This window comes from Mastigoproctus giganteus, chromosome 5, assembly GCF_048544385.1.
Source record: "Mastigoproctus giganteus isolate SK-2022 chromosome 5, ASM4854438v1, whole genome shotgun sequence".
NCBI classification, from domain to species: Eukaryota; Metazoa; Arthropoda; class Arachnida; order Uropygi; family Thelyphonidae; genus Mastigoproctus; species Mastigoproctus giganteus.
The window spans coordinates 78,948,231-78,970,583 of NC_143579.1; the positions used below are offsets into that span (position 1 = coordinate 78,948,231).

The window sequence follows — 22,353 nt, forward strand, 5'->3', positions numbered from 1 at the left end:
AGGGGGTTTCCCCATCAGTCCCCCAGTACGAATGTTCCATCCGAACAAGGCAATTATCTGTAAAAGAGCTGAGAGAGAGTCTGCCGGATGAGCGGCTAGATGCGGCTGACTGGGTCCTCGGGATGGCTCTGGCGGCAGATTACCTAAGTCTGCTGAGTCGGAGACAGAAAGTGCTGAGCTTTGCACCCACCGCCGATGACCTCCGATGCCGACAGCGGATAAAGGAGAAGTAATGCTATTTAGTAAGTGACACGATTGGTGTGAAGTGGGACAGAAATATCCGCTCAGTTCTAAATAAAAAGTCCGGTGTCCTCTCCGCTGTTATATCTCACGATGCGCGTGCACTGTACTGTTCGTCTCACGGTCAGCGGACAGCTCCAAGTTCACGGAACCGGTGGCAGCAGTTTGCAGAAACATGACTCATAATAAAGTCAGCCAACTTTCAGCTTACTGAGGAAAACGATAGAGCCATCGTCTGCAGCCATCTTTTTGTTTTTGGCTCGTGCAGTAACAATGTTAAATGCGATTTCAAAATCATTGCAGCATTATTGGTTTTCAGAAGTGAGAAAGCTGTGGTTGCAGCTCAAAAGAATCATTGTTATTATAGGAAACGTCCTTATACCTAATTATAATGTTATCTATAGATTACTTCCTTAAGTTTAGGTTGCCTTATACCTTTATTATGAATTAACGTACAGTTTTGTTTATTGTGTGCCAGTTTACTCAACATTTGCGTCTCCTCATAGCCTGAGGAACGTAGAAAAAACATATATACGACGCTCGCGTCTTGCAGTATACCGAAGAAAGAGTCTACCGGGTGTCAGCTGATTACTTTATCGTCGAGGGGAAGGTGAATGCGGGGGAGGCCTTCTGTGACGTTATCGCGGCACGAGGAGGCAGGCACCTTATCGCCGTGTTATGCATGAAGGGACCGCAGCTGCTATCACGAGGCCTCTTGCGCAATACACCTACAGTTGCCTCGATTCATATTACCTGGTGCAATTAACACGCCCGCGATACGCACTCCGCAAGATGAGATGGCTCAGGTAGCAAACGGCGCGATAGACATTTTAATCAACGTCACGCTTGGCCTGTTTCCTTCCCACCACACCAAAATGGCTTCCTCCAGGCCGCGGCGAAAAGTTTGACAATGAATGTTGTGGATTGGAATTAATTGCTCGGCGATGAGAGACCCCCCCCCCCCCCCGAAGAGCTATCGCTTAAATCTACGGAACACTCCGAGGGAGCCGCTTTAATCGAGAGAATTTCGGCACTCACTGGGCAAGAAATTGAATAAAAATTAAGAATATTGCGCTAAGAACCCAATTTCCGTTTCGCATTGTTGGAGCTCGTCAGAATGCCCCACTAATCCGTCGAGCTAATTTTCTCTAAGACAATGAATAATAAAGTACGAATATCGCGTCTTTGTTGCGGAATCATCTTTTCTCTTCTACGGAGAACCGTTAGCAGTCCCTTTAAGGAACAGCGGGAGGCGGCTTCGGTAATTATGTGCTTCCGCACACGCTTTTAGCGAGTCTTCCCTTCTCCTTCAAGGTTGCCGAGCAGAACGACAACAAATCACCATGAAACGTTGTCACACACGCATCGTCACAATCTGTACCCTCTCACACGGAGTCTCAGATCCGGAAGACATCGCCCGAGCAATAGAGAATTTATTTGAACAGGGTGTCAAAAGCGGAATTTATTACGAGCATTACAGAGCTGCTGGAAGACTCATAAATTGTAGGCTAAGGCCGACTTTGGTGGTGTTAGCTATTGATATATCGTCTAAATAGAAGCTGCCCCTGTGCAAAAGAAAAAAAAAAAAAGAAGTCATGCGAGGTCTCCTCCAGTCACTTCGCAGTTTTAAACATAAAACAGGTAATGGAGAAAAGCTTGTTTTCCATCCCTTCTTGCGTTCGCAGATAACGCACAAAGGAAGCATCCCCATCTTAGAAACTGTAATAGGTTGCAGTGCCGTTGCCAAACAAGCCTCCACCTTTCTCTTCCACATCGCTAGTTCTTTTTAGTGTGCAGATTAAAATTTATACGGCGAATATATCAAAGCACGGACCGAAGGGGGATGAAAGGAAGCAATAACGCCAACATAATTGGGGCCCAAGTCGTTAGATGGACAACTTTCCAGCGTCTGAAAGTTCAATTAGGTGCTCTGGAAATCGGATATACTTTTCTGCCATAAAAGGTGGTCTTTGATATAAAAATGATTGAATTCTCTTAAGAAAAGTTGCAAACATTTACCATTCAGGCTTCGCTGGGCTTAATTTGCAACCACTTACCAGTCAATGAGTGGCACCTGTAATTAAACAATCATATACGTCCTCAATATGCATGCTGTGTGTATTCTAGTAGGGTTTACCATTCAGAAAAAGATCATCCAATAACCATAAGTAGTCTCGTTTGAACTTTGCGTTCCCATTTCTGGTTTATCAGTTCTGGTTCGGAAACATCTGAAGATAAAGATGGAATGTTGAGGGTCAGGTCACTGGATTTGCATGCTTGTATTAAGAAAGACTGCAATAAATTTGATCTCATCGTTCCAAATACGAACAGTCGGTTGAGGCACCGGAAACAGTAAGGATGTCGTGGAGTATTAGTAAGAAAAAAAAGAGTACTTGTCTGGCGGATTTGGGAGTGATTTGTTCATTGCGAGAAGATGCGTCCACCCACAAGACATTAGTAGAAAATGGGTTGGCGAATTTGTGTAGTCGGTTAACTTGGACTTTATGGGATTAGGTTTGAATCGGACTTAAAGCGCAACAGTTCTAAATGGATGGTGCTTTATCTGAATTATTGTTGTTGGGTTTTAGGAGCATCGGCGACTGAAGCCATATTGCTCTGTGTATATTGTCTGTAAATTGCGTGTGTTCTGACGTCGATTTTCTGTTTGATGGATGAAAAACCCCAGCTTCTGTGAGAAAACACCGTGCAACCCTCGCCTGAGACTGACTAACTCAAGCTTATCTGAGTAACATCCGTCTTGTTTTAAGACGGCGGATCGAAATGAAGACTTCGCTCTCAGATATTCCAGTATGTTTGCTAAAATGCCCTCAGGGGCTCACATCTGGTGAGCATGGGCTTGGCACACCCAGGGTCCTGAGCTGGATATCATCATTCTTCTCTTTCTTGGTGATTCCCTTCTACCTCTCTCCCCTCTCTCTCTCTCTCTCTCAGGGTAACTTGGGAATTTTTTTTTTTGCCTGGTGCAGCATAAGCTTCAGGCTTCCTTGCACCATACAGCTAATAATAAAATAACACAAGACTACGTTCCGTTTATTCCGTGAATAATTTTATTCAAATAATGACAACATTAGTGACAGCGGATGTGTATGAAATGAATAAAGAAAAGGCAAGAAAGAAGAAGCGCTGAATAGAATATTCTACACTTATGTTGCAGATCGAAATGCACACCATGAGGTATTTGTTTGGTTTGTTCAGGTATTTCCCAATAAGCACTGAGAAGATCATTGGTATGCGTTACTTTAAGCATCGATTCTTTAAAAGTTACTTTCTGGCAGGACACGTTGCATCCCCTTGTTGGAATCCCCTTCTGTTGGAAGAAGGGACGCCATATTTTACTTAAGAGAAACTATTGGCGGCTACACCATGCAAGGAAGTTCGGACCTCGAGTTCGAGGATGCATTAACTCGTATCGCGTTGAATTCTAAGAGGACAGGAGAATTTTCATTAACATTGTCAGTCGTATTGCCTGTTTTCAAATGATCTGCGCTGTTCAGAAGAGTATTTTTGGTCAGTCAATCGTCATTAAACTTTCTTGCATAATGTAGGCAGATCTCGCAGAAGGATCCGCGCAGCAATTCAATTCACGTGACAATACCTTAAATGATAAACTATTCTCTGAGGTCCATACCACCACATTGTGTAGTCTTACAGGGTCAAGGGGCGGAAATCGATCTAAAAAAGTGAAACTCTTCCCCCCCCCCCAACATCACACTTCTTTGGTTTAATCTTCGTAACCTGTCATAAGTTGCCCGCACCGGTCGCTGTCAAAGTTCCAGAAGCGACGACCACATCTTGTTTGGATGCCACAGGAATGACTTCGCTGTCTTTTCGAAGGACGTAAGGGATCTGAAGTGAGCGCAGGTTTCGTAGCAGCCACTGATTTTTTTCCTGCCTCAACAGTTGTTGTCCATCCCGCATCCAGTTAACAACGCTGATGTTGGTATCTCCAGTTACAGTAGTTGCCATGGACACAGGTGTTCAAAGTTCTTTCGTTACCAGTTGACCACAATTTTTCAACACTCAGTTCTTCGTAATCCCTCTACGTTGTGGAACATCCAAGAAGGTGAATGACCTCAGGGAGCCCGATCCCAAGACCAGGAATTGGCTGAAAATAAGAAAAACAACAGATGATTAATGGCTGAATTATTTCAGAAAATATTTTTTTTACAATTTATTATTAGGGCTTACGTAGTTAGAGAGGTTTAACATCATCTTTATATTAATACCATCCTCGCGGAATATTAATTTTAATATTTATTGGCGTGTTGGTATCTTATTATAATTTCATATTTCAGGTTAATTCGTTATGTATTTTCATTTAACTTTTCTTTTTTTTTTTTACCTTTTACCTTTTATGCCCAGCATCGCTTACACTCTACGTTGTCTCAGGGTAGTTCGTGTTCCTTTTCAGTTCTCGAAGGCTGGACGAATCTCATTTGAATGGAGGACACCTTTGGTCGCTTTTAAGCTGGGGTCAGGCAACTTATTATTTACAAGCGACTGCGAAAGTTTGAACACGTGCCTCAAGAATTTTATATCGTTAACTTTTAGCCTCAGGGCCTGGTAGGTGGACTCAACGGTTTCTGCATTTATGCCATCATTTCCCATCATGCATTGCATTATATACGTCAGTAGACGATCCATGATTGTAGATTGTCTATGACGAAAGATGGATGTGGTGGTTATGTAGTTTTAATTCGGCCCAATGACACCACAAGAGAAGCTTCCAGCCAAGATTCGTGTGCATTGAAAAGGATTTGCGTGCATTGACAACATTTCGTGGTGCCCTCTAAAAATTATCCTTCTAAAAAGCAACGCAAATCTGTAATAATAAGGATAGAAATTCTTAGACCAAGGTTGCAGATACATTTTAATATTAGGCTCATTAATAGTGCGAAAAAGTCAGCGTAATTACAAGAAATTTTCAAATTGATAACACGAATTAAGCAATACTCACCCCGGTAATACATCTCGCGGTGCATCGTGGGACAGTCCTTCCCCTGCAATACACAAAAGTAGTTATTCAAAAACTTGCATACAGAGAAATATTCTCGTAGATTATTTGACCTTTACTTATAAAAATTGACAATCATCGTACAATCGGAACTGTCTAAATTACCCCCGTTTATCTAAATGGAACATTCATGTAGATTTTGGAGACAATTCTGCGAGTCATCAAACATCCTTCACTTCGCATGCGTAGATGGACATTTGTGCGCATTAATCAACCCTCGTTATTTAAATGGAGATGAGCTGGTCCTTCCTTATGAAGTGCATTGCGCTGTTTTCGCTTTTATTCACCAAAAAGTTTTAATCCGATGGGTACGTACCTTGAAATAGAGCCCAAAATGATGTTCTAACTGTGAGTTAAGGGTATTAGCTATTAACCGCATTTTTTGGAGAGATATGCGTGCCCTACGCGATCCCTTTTTAAGGAACTTTCAAATTTTGATCTTCCACATTATAGCATAAATACCGAGATTTAAAACCAACTGAGTTGTGGACAATGTCCACTTATTAGAAAAGCCCGAATACAAAGGTAACAATTTTAAAACAAACTTTAGAGTCCTGTTTATGCTCTAAAGATGTTCAACAGGGCAGCCTGTTGAACATCCAATTATCACCAGGAATTCGTCTCCCAGCCCACGAACGCGCTACCAATATGGAAATGCGCAGTCACACAAAAGGATTCTATTCATGGATTGCCATCAGCAACGAGGGTAGTCTTGTTTTCCCCCATCTCCAACGCTTTTCCTCTAATTAATGACGAAAAGATGCCACCATCGGAATGAGCCGTCTCCGGAACAGTCGAATGCACAAAGGAACGCCAAGCAGCTCGTGATGATGAAATAATAGCGGGAGATACAAATTTAGAAGCGTTTAGTTCCGAGAAGGATTTCAAGGGGTGCAAATATGGAGAAGAAAAGGGCAATAACTTTTTTTAAGAGTTGCGCGTTTCCACGTGGAAATTAGTTCGCGCGCATGCGCATAAAAATGCTCTCATAAACCGCTTGGAAGAAAATCAAGCGCTCAATCTATGTATAGGGGACCCCCGCGTGTGAAATCGATCCCGACAAGCAGTTCCACGCTCCTGGCGATTCTGTGGCAATGATGAAAAATCAACAGTGCGCAGGAGGAGGTTCTCCAACCCGGTTGTCTTGTTACGAGAACGCTCCCGCTGACCCTTTTGCTCTTCGCTCACGCGATGATGTCACAGAAATCATTAGTCCGCCCGAGTGATGGAATGTTCGCCGGAATTAATCACGTTTCGGAACGCTCTCGAGTTCTGAGGTGAAATAACGCGAGATGGTGGGGTAGTGGGGGGGAGGTGGGTCGGCGCGCAACTGCTCGGTTGCCTTCTCTTAAAACGTGGCTGCGAGAAGAGGATAAGGGAGCGCCGCCATTCAGCCAGGATCACTTGAGTTCACGACATCCCCACTCCACCTGCCACTTATACGTGCGACTTCATAACCTTAATTGGGAGACTGGCTCGAGGGAAAGAGAGTCGGTCGTAATGGCTGTGGCAGGCGGGAAATGCTTCCAAATTAGAGATAACGAACTCGGCCGAAGGAAAAAAAAGTCGAATTCTTTTTGCACTCCCTCGCCTTTGTTAAATTCCGCACTCCGACAACACATTCACAAAGACTCCGCAATGTCCTTGTGGGTGTGTTCCAGGAGTGTTACCGGCGTGCATACGGAAGTCGTCACCTTTATGTCCCCTCATTACGGGGTCTTCTTCTTCCCCATCAGTTTCATTCAGCCGAGGTCTCTGCTCGTACACTCTTTGGCGATCCTCTCTGCGCTAAGAAAAGGGTGCTCGTCGACCAACCCCCGACATCTACGTATCGCCACTCAAGTGACAAACGATTCGGTTATTGCACCTCGAAAAATAGTAAACGATTTTATCGAAACACAGACGCACGCGCATGCAACCGATGGTATTATTAACTCTTATTTTACCTCGCTGCCAAAGTCGATGTTGGTCCGTACAGCTCTGTGGTTGAGTGGAAGGACTGGCCGGAAGTTGTTAGCCAGAGGTGCTTTCGGATTAATTTGATCTCCTTGCATCAGTTTCCTTAATGCGTACAGCTGCAACGAGATAAAAATAAATGAGAGAGAATCCACAGTAATTGTATCGAGAGAGAGAGAAATCCCTGTCAGGAGATACAACATTGAAAAGAAGAAACGCAATAAATGAATAATAAACACAACTACAGTGTATATTGAGAGAGAGAGAGGTCATTTGGGTGAGAAAATTAAGATATATAGGTTGAATATTGAATTATTATTCGATGGCCACCACCTTCTCAATTTACAGCCTTTTGAACTCTTCCAAACTTTGTTGCTTTTCAAATATCTGGTCACTTCCTCGTTTAGAAATAGAATCATAAATCTTCCACTGTTTGTGATATTTTAATTAAGAGGACGAAGGGTGTAATAAATTAATAATATTTGTACTTTGATGACCCACAATTCAAAGTATTCAAAGTATTTTTGTTTACTGCAGCCTCCAGGGTTTCCCCTATTGCCGCAATGATTCTTGTAGGTTTTTTTAAGCCGGCGAGTGTGTGTATGGGGAGGTTTTTGTTTGAGTGTTTGTTTTGTTGAGTGTTGTATGCCGGCACCTGGAGACTTTGCAGCCAGGAGGCAAGAACAGATATATCTTGCGTCCTGACTCCCGTCCCTAGCCACGTGGAGGAGCTCCAGGGAGTCTGGTTTTCACAAAAGGAGGTTCTTGAACCTCTATATGTTTATACAATAATATTAAAATAGAGATAAATATAGCAATAAAAGAGTAAATCATCAAGTGTGGATAGAGTTGGTTTAGTTGAGTGGGGATCAATTAATGGAGTGAATGTTTCTAGTGTGTTTTACATACAATATGGTAATAATTTAAAATAAGTTAAGTTTCGTCAGGAGATTAAAACATAGCGTGTGGATGAATTTAGATTTAGTTAAGGGGAGCAGTAAAGTGGTGGGTGTTTCTAGTGAGTTTAGCATGTTCAATGTTTAGACTCACTAGAAACACCCAACCCACAGCGAATAAAACAAAAAATTGTTCTCTGATTCCTCTCACTAAAAACGTAAATCGAGGCTAAAGAATGAACACATCCGGGACATTCGCTGCAAGAGCTGTTGTTCACTTACCTGTTGCTTTGTGACATAAATGGGCTTATTCATGATGATCCACGTGACGCTTTCGTAACATCCGGGCATCGTGGTGGAGCCTTCATACGTCATGTAGAATCGCGTGTCCGGAATGAGGTCCCGAACAGACAGGAATTTTAACGGCGTTTCTTGACCTAATAACAAAGAAGAAAAACATTGGTGGTTGGTTCCTCCATCATTCAAGAGAAAAAATATATTCTTTCACTCCGATGTTGGACAAATGAATCGCTTGGAGCGGAGAAGATTGGAAATGGGAAAATGGTGAGAGATGTGAAGAACGGATCATTTCTTATAAGGGGCAAAAATAAGAAAGAAAGGAGTGCAATGGCCTCGCTGGGAAACTAGCAGAGTCCTAGGTAATATTAATCCGGTCTAAATATACCGCAGCCTGGAGAGCGTTGCGAGGAAGTTGAGTAGAATCATCGACCAGAAATAGTAACCAAATAAAATATTTATTGAAGGTACGCATTCGTAAATTATTTTCATCACAAATGAAGCAGTTGTAGAGGGAGATGGATAGTTGAGGTGGGGTGGGGAACAGGATTTCTGCCATCGGTTAACTACTTATCAGTTTTTAATGAAGCAAAAAGGCATTTAAAACTAAACTTCGACAAGGAAGTTGGTGGCTCCGTCTAGATTTCAGAGACAAAAATAAAAGCCGGGGGATCCAATGCGTGGGAAAGTGAGTCATAAAAGCAGATGGACTGGGTGTTTGCCACGGACACTCAGAGAGCTTCAATGTTTTTCCGTTATCTGTTTCCGCATTCTGAAATATTTATTTCAAGGAATTTTTCTGTGCCATAAATTGCGAGCTGCACTATAAAACTATAATGGATGCGCTCTATTTGCCTAAAAGATGTACATTGTAGTGGTATTTTTTCTCCCTTTCCTGTCCAGTCGGGATAGGTTGGTAGGGAAGCCCATAACGGAATTTTTATTGATGTCAGTAAGAATGCGGCGAGTAACCGAAACATGAAATTGCGATGTATACAGAGAGAAAACATCCCCTCACTTGCACGCAATCCTAGAAACAGAAGCGAACTTAAAATGGGCACGCTGTCCTTTCAATCTCCTTTTCTTCAATTCTGGCCTTACTTCTTGTAAGGTCCCGAAGGTACAAAACCACCAGGAAATGTGAGGAATAATTCTAGTTTTATGTGGCCCCAGCAACCTGATAGAAATGCTGCATCAGTTGTGGCAGTAACCGCGATATTGCACCACAGCTGACAAAAAGACGGGACCGGCTGCAAGTAGGAGAGAATATTGAAAATTCGGCTTAAAATGTATCCACTTTAACAAGCTTTTCCCTAATGAGCGTTTATTCTTCATTTTCCCTAGAGAAGTTTCCCGTTTGTAACGTTCCCGCGATGAACGACTAGAAATCGTTCAACGCGGAGCATCTTTCTCACGTTATACGAGTACATCGCTATAACAATGTTTTTTTTTTTTTAAATGTTCAACCGAGCACATAAAATTGCCATGGTAACCGAAGTTGGGAACTTCGGTTAGGTTCTACAAATCGGGCAAACTCCCTGATTTGTAGAACAGTTGGTAATTGGCATCTTTGCCCAGTCTGATTAGACTCTTTATTGGTCCGCCCTTACTATTTAATGCGCAAGTCAGAGAAGGGTCGGCTATCGAAGTAATGTTATTTATGCGGCACACTAAAAGCCCTTGGAACAGTGCTAGAGTGCTTAAATATATGGCCGGGCATTCATTTCAACTTCGTTTCCAACTCTTCTTCCCTCCACAACTTTTTATAAAGTCAAAAGCATTTGTCCTGCGCTCCGTGCCTTGCATGTACCGGAGGGAGTGTTTAAAGGGGGAGGGAAGGAAAGAGAAAGAAGATAGATCAATAGCGAGCTTTAGAGAAGCTATAGGGGAGAAGTGACGCGTTCTCTTTGTCGAGTGACAGTGACGAGAGAAATGGCGACACTATACCGTATCATTCCATCTTTAAATGCCGAAAGTGTCCCGCAACATTGGCCACCTCTCTGTCCTAGCAATAAGCGACCGAGGCCGTCCCTGACGCTGTCTGTTTGTTGACGAATAACGACTCGAGAAGAGGACATATCAAGATCTATCTGGCCGTCAGTGGCGAAAATCGAGGGCTGTTTCCTTCAGAGGTTTTTATCGATTCCATTCCCGCTCAGTTCGGTTCTGTGTCGAGGTTTCATAAAGCTTCGCTATCGGCGATCTATAGCTTTGTGAAGCGCCCGTGTGGTATCTTGGCGATAAATAAACATTGGGCCACAAACTGTTCGTCTGTTCTCCCGCGAGAATAAACAAAATTAACTTATTTTTTGTTGGTTCCAATAAACATATCGGACTTTGGTGATGTTGTTGGGCTGGAAGTTGGCGAACTTGTTAAGTGGAAGTTCTAATTCTGACAATGAATATTAAGGGCGTATTTATATACCTGTTATAAATATTAAAGACAAACTGACAACAAATATATTAGATACTCTGAATATTAAACTTTACGTGTTCGATACAAGTGGCGTGGCGTTTCAATTGAACATTGGATGGTTATTAGCAGTAGTATAGAGAAAGGCATGTGATGCAAGAAAGCAAGCTTATGCAGCATCAGCCAAAAAATTTACAAAACAATTCCCTCTAAATGTTTGTCCAGTTCCTCCTTAAATTTATTCAACCTATCAATTTCCACAACGACAGATGGAAGTTTGTTCCAGCAATTAACCACCCGCTGGCTAAAGGCAAATTTCCGCACATCTATTCGACAAACTGCCTTTCCTCAATTTCAGTTTATGTCCTCTCAGGTTCTTAATCTGAGCAAGAGGAAGAATCCCATAAGCATTGAGCATGCTGAAACCATTCAAGGCCTCAATCAGATCACCGCGCAGGTGCCTAGTCTCCAGCCACTGCAATTTGCAGAACTTATTAAATGTCATTAAAAATTTTGTTTCGTATTTTGACCGAATAAGTCCTTATTCAAAATTAAACTTGCAGTTTTTTAACTTTCCTTTAACATATAACTAATTTTTCCTTAGCGCTGATTGAATTGCGTATTTTTCCCTTGAATGTCATCCTTAATTGGATTATATAGGAAATTAAATTCTCCTTTATCCATCCGTAAGTACATCTTGAAATTCATCTTCTTCTAAGTCCTGCAGTAAATGATGGAATTCGCCCTTTTCTGTCCTCTTCCAGTTGATGTCGTGTATCCATTGCGTACTCGCTTTTGTTTTCTCGGCTATAAGAAAAGCGCATGCATTTTCTAAATCTTTTTCGAAATCTGAAGAGGAGGATGAACTGTGGCAATTCATTTCGCTTCAGCTTTCCTGGAAGAGAATGACACATATAAAAGCAGAAATCATAAAACACCCTGTTGAGATGATTATTTAGGAAGAAAGAATTAACTGACGATAAAGTTGTTGTTGAAATGCACCCTTAATTAAAGACTCAAATACGACATTCCATCCTATTTACAAAGAGGGTTGTACAATATTTATATTATGCCCACTTTGTAACCTTTTACATTCTACTTGACTTCTTTTTTATTTCGTTGTAATAGTCGGGCAACAAACATTTTTTATTTAAAATTCCCAATATCGATTTGCTGTATAAAGAAAATTCGCTCAAAAGAAAAGTATTGCTAGGTATGGTTCCATCGTTATTGTTGTTCTTATAACATCCTGGAAGTGATACTCTAATTTTCATTATTTCGGGTTTAAATTGCCAAAAGCTGATTCCCTGTTCACGCTGAGCTTTAGGTGTACCTTGGAATGTCGATTACATCCAAATGAGGATATGTCATCCAGATTGATGACGGTAGATACCTCAATTCCTTTCGGATCAAGAGGAGCGTTGGTAGAACTGCTGCGAAGTTAAGCGGTTTCTTCAGTTTTAAGGGTTCAAAGAAGAGCAACCAGATTGGTGAGAGGGTGGTAATCGAGGTCCTCATGAAATTCGGCTTAGAAGATACAAACGTCAAAGTGTGGCAGCTAGACACCTCACGGATGATGGTGGGGGAAGAAATTCAAGTCTAATGTTAACAAGTACCTTATTTCATCGTCTCACCTTCAACCCATGCACAGTATTATAGATTCTTATTAAACAAATTTCCCTTTTTTCCTTTTTTTTTGTTCACATATGTAGAAAAATCCACCTTGAAATTTTTAGCTATTATAATTTGAATACCACTTTAATTTTGTATTTTTCCACCCAGTTATGACGGTAGTCCTCTCTTATAAGGTAACCTTTAGAATGAGAGGATTTTTGAAGGTTCTCCAAATTCCAGGATGTATGCTTGATTCATTCATCTCTTGGTGATTGTGATACATGCATTGGTGGCTTTGATTACGAAGGTTGAATTGCTATCAGGAAATGTTTTCTTAGTTTGAGAGTTCATTATTTGTAGACCGGCGCACTGGTTGATCAGCTGGTTTTAGTGGTCGCTGACTTCACTTGCTGAATTCCAACAGACTGCCTTAGAAATAAACAAGATAGCAAAGCTAGCAGTGCATCTGGAGCAGCTAGATTTGATGATAAACTGATCCAAATCGAAGGGTCTTCTTTCTGTGCTTTCAACCTTCTTACGACAGATCAACGTAACCCCAAATAGAACAAGTCTCAGTAGCAGCCACTAAAAAGGTCAAACCTCGGTTGGCTTTGACAACACGAGGCTTAAGTTTGATTAGCACGCATAAACCTTTCATTTCAAGATGACTCATCTCCATTGGCATGTGAAGTAACATTTGAGAGATTCTTTGATATTTTTAAATACACTAACTAGCCACTGCATTAGGCACACTTCTAACTGCAAGTAGATCTCACTTTAGCCCTCAGAACTTCCTGGATTCATCATGGCATGAACTCAACGAGGTGTAGAAAGTGACTCAAATGCTATCCACAGTACGCCGAATTCACTCTATGTTCCTGGAACCGGTTCTGTACAGTTCTGGCCTTGTGGCATGGAGCATTATCTTGATAGAAAAGTGAATTCACAGAGGAGTATACTACAGCGATTAAGGAATGTGCCTGGTCGGAGAAAATTTACAGATAACTTGAGGCATCTAAATGTTGCTGCTGCACTTTAATCAGGACTCCCAATATGCGCCGCAAAAATACTTTCCATACCAGCCTGCATTGTTGACACATGGCAGGATGCATCCATGGACTCTTGATATTTTTGCCATATTCGAGTTCAATCAGGTCTGACGAGTTCCCTTAGGATTCGTCACTCCAGGCAACGTTTTTTTCAATTCTCCACTTCCAGTGTTTGTATCCATGAGCCTGTTGTAACTATATCTTCTTGATTTTTTGCTGAGAGTGGTTTGGTCGTTGGCTACAGTACCATATTAGTGACAAGACACGACGGGATATGCTTTCTAAAATGCCTCTTTGGTCACTGTTGTAATGGGCTGTTATTCGACTGACTATAGCTTGACTGCTATCTTGCACAAGGCTTGTCAACCTCCGTTGGCCTAGGAGCTGTTCTCGATCATAATATCGATATTATTTGGTTACTGGAGCGGTCTCGATACACTTGGACACAGCCGTACTTGAAAACCCCAGTAGGATTGCAGTTTCTTAGATACTCATACTGGCACTGATTAATGTGCCACATTCAAAGTCACTTAAATCTTTCATCTTGCCCGTTCTCGCACTGAATTGTACACATACAGCAATGCTGTAACTAAAGGGGCTCCATTTCTTGAAAAAAGGTGGTGAACCTAATAAAGTGGCCACTCAATGCATATCTACAAAAGGGAGAAAGAAAGCATAGGCCTGTACCTCATCGAATCTTCAGGGTTTCCAATCTGGCAAAAACAGGATACTTAGGTGATGAACTGTGCTTTGCCAATGCTTCTTTGCGTTGGATTCATATATCCAACTATTGTAAATAGATACTTCAATTACTGATTTATCATTGAATAGCGCCATATGATCTTATTTCCTCAATATGAATTCCTTTCCCACTGCTTCAATGTACTGAATACTCCCCCTTCCTCAGAAGGCGCAGAAGTACAGCCAGAATCAAAAAAAATATTGAAAAAACGAATTTCACAGTAAACATTTTGGGACATTTTGCAACTGTGATTGCAGTGGAGTCCACACGCTGGATAAAAGGCACCGGGGAAGTAATTTTCGTGCAAGTTGCTAGCAGAACGACGACCATATCTCAGGTTAGCGTGTAATCCCAATTAAACTTGACAGAGACCAACTTGCTATGTCACCTTTCTTGGAACAACGTGATCTCCGGTTTCGGTGGTATGGCGTGGTGGATTTACTCGATAATCTGGGTGGCCTTCGCAATGAAAAAGCGGACGAGCGAACGAACGGGCTTTCCAGTGATGCCTGTCCCAATCTTTCGCGCGTATCCGAGATCCTCACGCGGACGAAGAAATGGAGAAACGTTGAAAGCTATAATTAGCTGAGAAACTGTTTCCTTAACAGGCTGCAGCAGCAAATGGATGTGGGTTGATCGGGAAAAGGATTTTGTTTGACGCGAACGTATGGAAGATTCTTTGACATCTGCCGGCGAATGAGAATGAACGAGGCAGCGAAGTGGCAACAGCGGAACAACTGCTCTTCCTCGGTGCGCTGCACGACCTTTCAACTCTAGTTATCTCCTGAGTAGTTTAAAGTGAGCATTTCTCGCTCTCTTATTGGAGTCATCTGCAGAAACTTACTGCACTCCAACCGCGGTCATAAAACAGGGTCCAACGTCCCTTGGTGACGTCAGACTAACTGGCTGCGTCGCTTTTCTGCCGTGGTTGGTGACCTCCGATCCACGTTTTGCCCAGACCGATTCGGAATACTAATGGAAGAGGGAAACACGATTACTGGAAAAAAGTAACCCTCCCCAAATGCGGAACCTTCTAACGGAATAATGCACGTGAAAGACAAAGCGCGAAGAAATTCCGTCGCTGCTGAATGACCTTAAAATCCCACCAATTACTTGATGGGAAGGGAGAGGGCGAAATATTCTGCCCTGGCAATTAAGTTTATTGCTCAATGAAGGGGAAGCGGGTTCCAATACGGTCTCTAATGGTTCATTGTTTGTTTTTGTACGGTTTTCCACGCTAGTTACAGGTGCGTAGAAGAATTTCGAATTATCACATGACAAAAAAGCACGGTAATTATTGGATAAGGAGTTCTTTGTGCAGTGCGGGATTTTGGACTTTAAAACAAAAGAGAGGCACGAGCACTGAAAAGTTCCCGGAGTTTTGGTCCTGGAGAGAGAGAGAGAGAGAGAGAGAGAGAGAGAGAGAGAGAGAGAGAGAGAGAGAGAGAGAGAGAGAGAGAGAGAGAGAGATCGGAGGAAGAAAAGTACGGGGCGAGTTATTCGGAAAGCGCCCCTGAAATTCATAGTAAAATGTGCTATGACCTGAGTCAGGACCCGTGGATTTTCTGGTTTAGTGAGAAGGACGGAACGGAATGATGGAGGTAACCTCTAATATTACATTGAAGCTATTTTATTTTATTTATTTTCAGTACTCGAGTTCTAAATGAGAATAAGATATATGTCCTAGTGGTTTGGTATGAGTCAGGTTTGTAATCGGGTATCGGGCTTATAATTGAGTTGCAAGCGAGAGAATAAGGTGCACGTTGTGTAAGATCACTAAGGTTATTATTGTATTGAGTTGCTAGACCCGAATGAACCCACGTTATTCGAGTTGGTACAGTTAAATTTAGTATTCTACCTGGATAGTGGATCCTTCGTTTAAAAAAAGGAAATTTGTAGAGAAAGAGTAATCAGGATGTGCTGAATTGAGATAGTTTGATCACTTAGCAATAGAATACTTCAAATATCTGATTGTCGTAAAAGTGTTTATATTTTATGAAGTTGCATTCCTTTAAAAAGTTTGTAGAATCAATATAATGATTTTTTTATGGTTGTGTATTCATTGCCTCAAGCTACAGCTCACAGCGCTGGAACCAATCGCAAACAACTGGCATACGCAATGGTCCACTGTAAGGTGCAATTCATGTTGGGGCACCGTCCAGAGGCGTGCATAGATACTTGGGGGCCTCGTTTATTTATGTCGAGACTTTGGGGCTCCCTAGATCGGGGCCTGGTGCAGCTCATCCAATGACCCCCCCCCCCATTTGCACAGCCCTGGCAGCGATTGGTGATTTCACAATTCGTGACAGCGTAGAAATAGGGTAGGCTGATATTAAAGCATTCGAATATAGAATAGCCATCAAGAAAATTCTTAGGGTAGACTTCATAAGGAGAACATCCATCCATCTCAGACTAACAGGAACAAGTCCTCGCAGAATGCATCCAGCAATCGGGCTTATTTCGATAAGGATTAGTAAAAATCGGCAAACAGACTTAGCGGGGAAGAAAAATCTCTAATGTGTGCTCGGTTGCGTGCATGGTTTTTATAACTGAAAAAGGAGAGCATTTAATTGATTTCAAATTTGGGTACAAAGCAGGGGATTTATAGGATTAAACTTTTGGCCAAAAAATTACTTCATTCTGCGCCATCTTTAAACAAAATGTAGGGCACTTTTTTTTTTTTAATCGACATATTAACCACAGTTATCAACCGGTTTCGCCCAGATCTGGTGAGATGGGAGATTTAGGTTTCTTGCAATTATTGAATTTGTGCAAGGGAGAATCTTAAAAGTCAACAACACGAGAATAGCAGGTACCACGAGATGTCATTAACAGATCTAAATATCTTCTACAGCTTTTGTCGGACTCGACTCGATAAAACTTTTGGTCAAATTTTATGAAACAGAAATACAAAAAAAAGCAAAAAATAATGATGGCAGAAAAGAAGACCAGGTTAACCTTCTTTCACCTTGAAAACTTGAAAAATTAAGTAGAGGATGTTCAAGCTGAAAACGTCTGGAACTAACCGTACCATCAAATCAACCTTGCAATAGACAATAAATCCTCTTTTATAAGCTTTGACCTCAAAGTACCGGAGATTTAATTTCTGTGCATTCAACACCTTTCCGAAGTGCACGAGACGCTGGTGCAGTCGTTCAGTGGTGCTCCGAATGCGCGTGAAACGCCCGGATGATGCGGGTGTGGAAATTCTAATAAAAGCAGAACGCTGTCCACGTCTCTTACCTTCTAATTAATCTCGCGACAATGTTGTTGAGAATGACCTGTCGTCACTTCGCGATTCGGAGAGCACGGACGGCCACTTGCCGGAGTAAATGGGCAAGAACTTCGTCCGCTGATTGAATGTCGTCATGATTGTCGACAGACGTCATAAGCAGTGAAGTGTGCCGGAGAAGTTCGTTATCGACTTGGCTTGTTGATTAGGATGGACGGAGTATTCGACGGTGACATCAACATCCTTGCCAAATGGGTTGCCCCTTCGCACGAGAAAGCCCAATCAGCACGGCGTAGATGAAGGCTTCGGCAGCATCGAGTAAACTGCTACCCACTTAAAGAACAGTAATTTCTCGAGATGATGGATTAGTGTCACGTGACTTCGGTCATTTGAAAGTGGCTTTCAAAAAGTTAAGGAAGTAACGCCATCCTCGTTTGAGAAAAGTAATTAGGACAGAATATTCCGTTGTTGGGCAACTTAGAAACGGTGCAGACGATATTTATGAAAGATAAATTAATTGCGGAAATCGTCACCAGGGGAACTCTTGGCCTACCATATTAATGAGTGATTGTAATAAGGCTGTGTCGTTAAAATAGCCTTCACTACGGATGAAACCAACAGCATAAACATGTCCCCTTATTTTTCTGACCCCACTCTGCGAATGGGGCCATGAAAGTGATGGCGAATCTCGAAGAAAGAGGTATCACTTCGTCTCGTGCCTTAATTTACTACCATCGAAAACAGTTATTCGGTTTGAGCACGAATTCAGCACGTGGAAGTCTTTCTTCAATCTATTAACACCTGATGTCGGATTCCATGGTTATATTTGGACCCAGAATCTGAGTCTCAATAGTCCCATGACTGTAACTTTTGAAACATTTTTCTTTTTGACCTAATTCTCTCTGAGTCGTCTCGATAGTGGGTATACCAAATATGGACGCTCTAGTTTAGTTTTCTGTGCAGGCGAAGGGTGAACTTTAATTATAGCCACCCTGTACATATGTAATGAATGTTGCCATTCGGCACTGGAATCTTATTTTATAATTTCATTTCGAGTTAATTCCCTCGTATGTCCATGATTCTTTCTCCACTAACTCCTTCTCTGTCCCTCTTACACGAAAATTGAAAACGCTCTGCATACAACACTGTAATAGCCAGTATTGTGGAAGAGTTTTTTTGAGCGTGACTTCTGTACATTTGAAATGCAAAAGTGCCTCCACTGAGCACTGCTAGTAGTTCTCTGCTATGCAAGGGATTATCAATAAAACAGCGAGGCAGTCATCATTCGTCCAAGAGATTCCACGCGTTTTCGAAGTCTAAACACACGAGCTTCTGTTGTAGTTGTTGATTTGGCCTTCCTGTTGCAATACCACGTCGTTTTGAAGACTGCCAAAACACCCGATCCCTTTCGCTTAAGAACTCTCGCGAAAGTAAGAATTCTTTCTCTTTTGTCCAATCAACGAGGAAAGTTTTTCGGTTTTGAGAAAAAACGAGCATCTTATTAGCATTTTAAGATGAAAAGTTCACCAGGGATATTTAACATTTACTCATTCTGAGCCCTGGATGTCGATTTGTCTTCTCTCACCTAAACTCGTATTCGCTGTCCACGCATGTTTCGGAATAATAAGGATGTTTCATGAAAAACACGAACTATATTCATTATTCCTTCTAACTCCTGAACGTAACCACTCGAGTGGAACCTGGCTCCATCACTGAAGAAAACACTGTCCAAAATGCCAATTCCATTCGCATCAATAATGTAATCTTGTCCTCGTCGAGTTCTTTAAGTTCGTGCATTACACGAATACTACAGCGATGGAGGCCTTAACTTTTTAGACAGCCATTTACAGCGCAAGTATTCTTAGTGATTATTGGAAAAATAGCAATAAACATAATTTTGAACAAAAGTATTGTTCGACTACAAATTTTGGAACAAGCGAGATGTCACAATCGCTTCGTTAAGAATAAACCTTACAGCCACTGCTCTACATACGGACCAATGCACTGTTGCTACAGAGATGGTTTCGTAAGAATCGTGCATGGTTACCAAAATGAGAGAAATTAGCTCTTTAATTTTGGGTTGCGTGAATTCTGAATAGTTTGTGCAATTATCATATTAAAATGCGGCGCATTATTACAATAATATGGAAATATCTGAAAACGTACTCTGCATTCTGGGCTATCCACCAAGAACTAACTGGCTGCCAGGACCCTGATAAGCCAGTATATGGAGAAATGCCACAACAATACCATGTATGCCTCCGAGATTTGATCCTCAGCACCGATTTGCTACCAGAACAAATTCATAGCCATGGAACACTGGATCCTACGTTGGATGAACCGCAGAGCGGGAAATCCATTCACAGTTTCCCGACCCATCTTTCAAATATGACGTCCTGCAGGTACATTGTTCTTGCCAAGAATTTGTCCACCCCAGCGAAACTACTGCCTGGACAAATTGATTCCCCCTCAGTTGACGAGATAATTTCGGGACGACCAACAAGAGAGGTTCAAAAATCAAAATGGCAGCCCCCTCTCAGATTGACACTCACAAATCTCTCAGGTCTAACAAATATGTTCCCAGGCCTTACCCTGCAGTTCTTCATCTTTGAAATAAACTCTGGCTTTGTTAGTGATAGGTCTTAAGACGCCGGATGCTTGAAGAAACCTATGTCAAGCTGCCCTATAAGGCCTAACGAGCTCCGTCTGCTGCTCTCACAGCCCAAAAGGAGGCTCTTCTCCATGAACGTTGAAAAATTGTATATAGATGTATTTAGATTACTTTTTTAAAAACTACACTGCGTAATATTATCAACGTTGCTCATGTCACTATGCATATGTTAATTGGTTTTATGTTATTGCATTATTGATGTTCTGTATATATTTTTGTTAGTTGATTTGTTGGTGTACACCCCTCTAGCCTACAGGCTGTTTAGGAGATGAACCAATACTGTAATAAAGCAGATTTTAATAATATTAATAATCTGACATTACTGCTACTCATTAATGGATGACAGAACTGGTCTTAGATCGTTTGTTAATACTCGCCCTCTCTTCCTCTCACCAATAAGAAACTCGCTAAACTCTAGATTATAGGTACACCTTGTCACCGCGTTGCGAGCATAGTTCAATTCGGGACGGATTCAAGCAAAAGAAGCCACTTCCTCCGGAGGTGTACCCATAATCTGGAGTATAACCAGAAACTTAACTAGTTTGCGAAAATTGTCACGAACATCCAAGAAAAGGCCCTTGAACTGCAGATCGAAAAACAGTCGTACATCCCTACGTGCAAGCTTTTTTGGCGATTCAGCGCCATCTATCGTCCATTAATTTATTGAACACCTTTTGGTACGAAATGAAACGCATCTTAAGTGCTATGAAAGGGGCACATAAAAGAGACACCGGGATGTCGAATACAATTCAACGTCCTTTAACTCCCCCAAGGAGGGCTAGAAGCTAGGCCCCTCGTAGCTTTCTGTGGATACGACATCAACGAAGTATCGCATACAAAGTGCGCACTTGTGGGCTTATTTATGGCAGACTTGAGAGTTTGTCAAAGAGAAATTTCGGAGTTCGGAAACAAATCGACAAAGCCCACTATAGATCTGATAGGAGATTTCGACCGAGCAATAGAGGGGACCATCCCATCGAGAATGTCATTATGAATTACTGTCCCTTACTTCAAACACGGCACTTAGTCTTCTCCATGGCCGTCCGACGCTGCCATTCCAACTGTCCGGGCAATTATAGAAGTCTTAGATGTAAGAGCGGAACGACTTTGCAGAAAGAATTCTGAAGGCAGCGTTCGTCATACGAAACACCAAACAAAACACGAGTTTCGGTGTATACAGCGCTGTCCTCGAAACTGCCGCCAGTCAGATTTACGACCGTCATTAAACTACCTCATAACGACACTGCCAATTTCCGGTTGCCGTAACAGTTTCGACCAATTCCGGATTCGTCGTTAGAGGGGTTGTGCGTTCCACCTGCTGCCAGACACAAGTCCCGAAGTCTTTCTTTCGTCGTCACCTCTTTCCTTTCCCCCAACCCCTTTTCATTGCCTTCGTGAGCATCTGACAGATTTCTCAATGATCGCAGCTACAAATTCTTGCGATTGAGGGATCAAAATTAAATTCTTAATGCGGTTTAAAGTTTGAAATTCCACTCCCTCTATTAAAATAAGGGGATCAATTCAAGACAGAGAATGGAGCCATCTTTCCCCGAAGGTAACATCTTATTAATTTGTACACTGTAATAGATAGAAAGTAGACGGAGCAAGAATTCAACTCACCTCTCCGTTTATTATAAACTTTCTTTGAAACTTTCATGTTGCTAGTAAAACTGCAATTTCATAAAAATTGAAGAAAATCAGATAAATTGGATGGATAGATAAAGAAAAATAAATTGGTGTACTCGTTCAACGTTGGTCTGATTAAGATATTCCACTGAAAATGGGTGGGTGGAGTGCATTGAGATAAAATTGGATGTATTAGGAATGAGTGACAGACTAGATTTTAATCGCTGAAATACAGATAAGAACTGTCAGGGCAGGGGGAAAAAGAATTTAAAAAAAAAATGATTCGACAGAAAATCTTTGTGATGAACTAATTTCGAAAAACTCATTAATTGAGACGCACGACGACCGAATTCACTATCGAAACACGCCAAAAGCCTTGAAACAAAATATAACGATTTTAATTTTCATTAAGGAATAATTTCTGTATTTTCAAATATTCCCTCCACACTGCAACTTTGAAATTTAACCGGCTGTTTGCCTTCAACCACGCATGTGCACGCACAGGTTTGCTTCTTTTACCAGTACGATAAATAACGAATTATTTTACGTACCATACCTTAGGCAAACTTATTCGTAAGAATC

General features: G+C 41.7%; 1 protein-coding gene across 1 annotated transcript in view; it reads right to left on the bottom strand.

Moving 5' to 3' along the window:
• Nucleotides 1-3,341: 3,341 nt before the first annotated feature.
• Nucleotides 3,342-22,353, bottom strand: part of LOC150085515 (carbonic anhydrase-related protein 10-like) — a 70,523-nt gene continuing 51,511 nt past the window's right edge. Inside the window, exons 7-10 of the mRNA XM_090374086.1 lie at nucleotides 8,410-8,564; nucleotides 7,222-7,350; nucleotides 5,219-5,261; nucleotides 3,342-4,366 (exon numbers count right to left, since the gene is read on the bottom strand). Coding sequence (XP_090230212.1) covers nucleotides 4,335-4,366; nucleotides 5,219-5,261; nucleotides 7,222-7,350; nucleotides 8,410-8,564 — 359 coding nt within the window. The 3' untranslated portion in view covers nucleotides 3,342-4,334. The remainder of the gene's footprint in view (nucleotides 4,367-5,218; nucleotides 5,262-7,221; nucleotides 7,351-8,409; nucleotides 8,565-22,353) is intronic.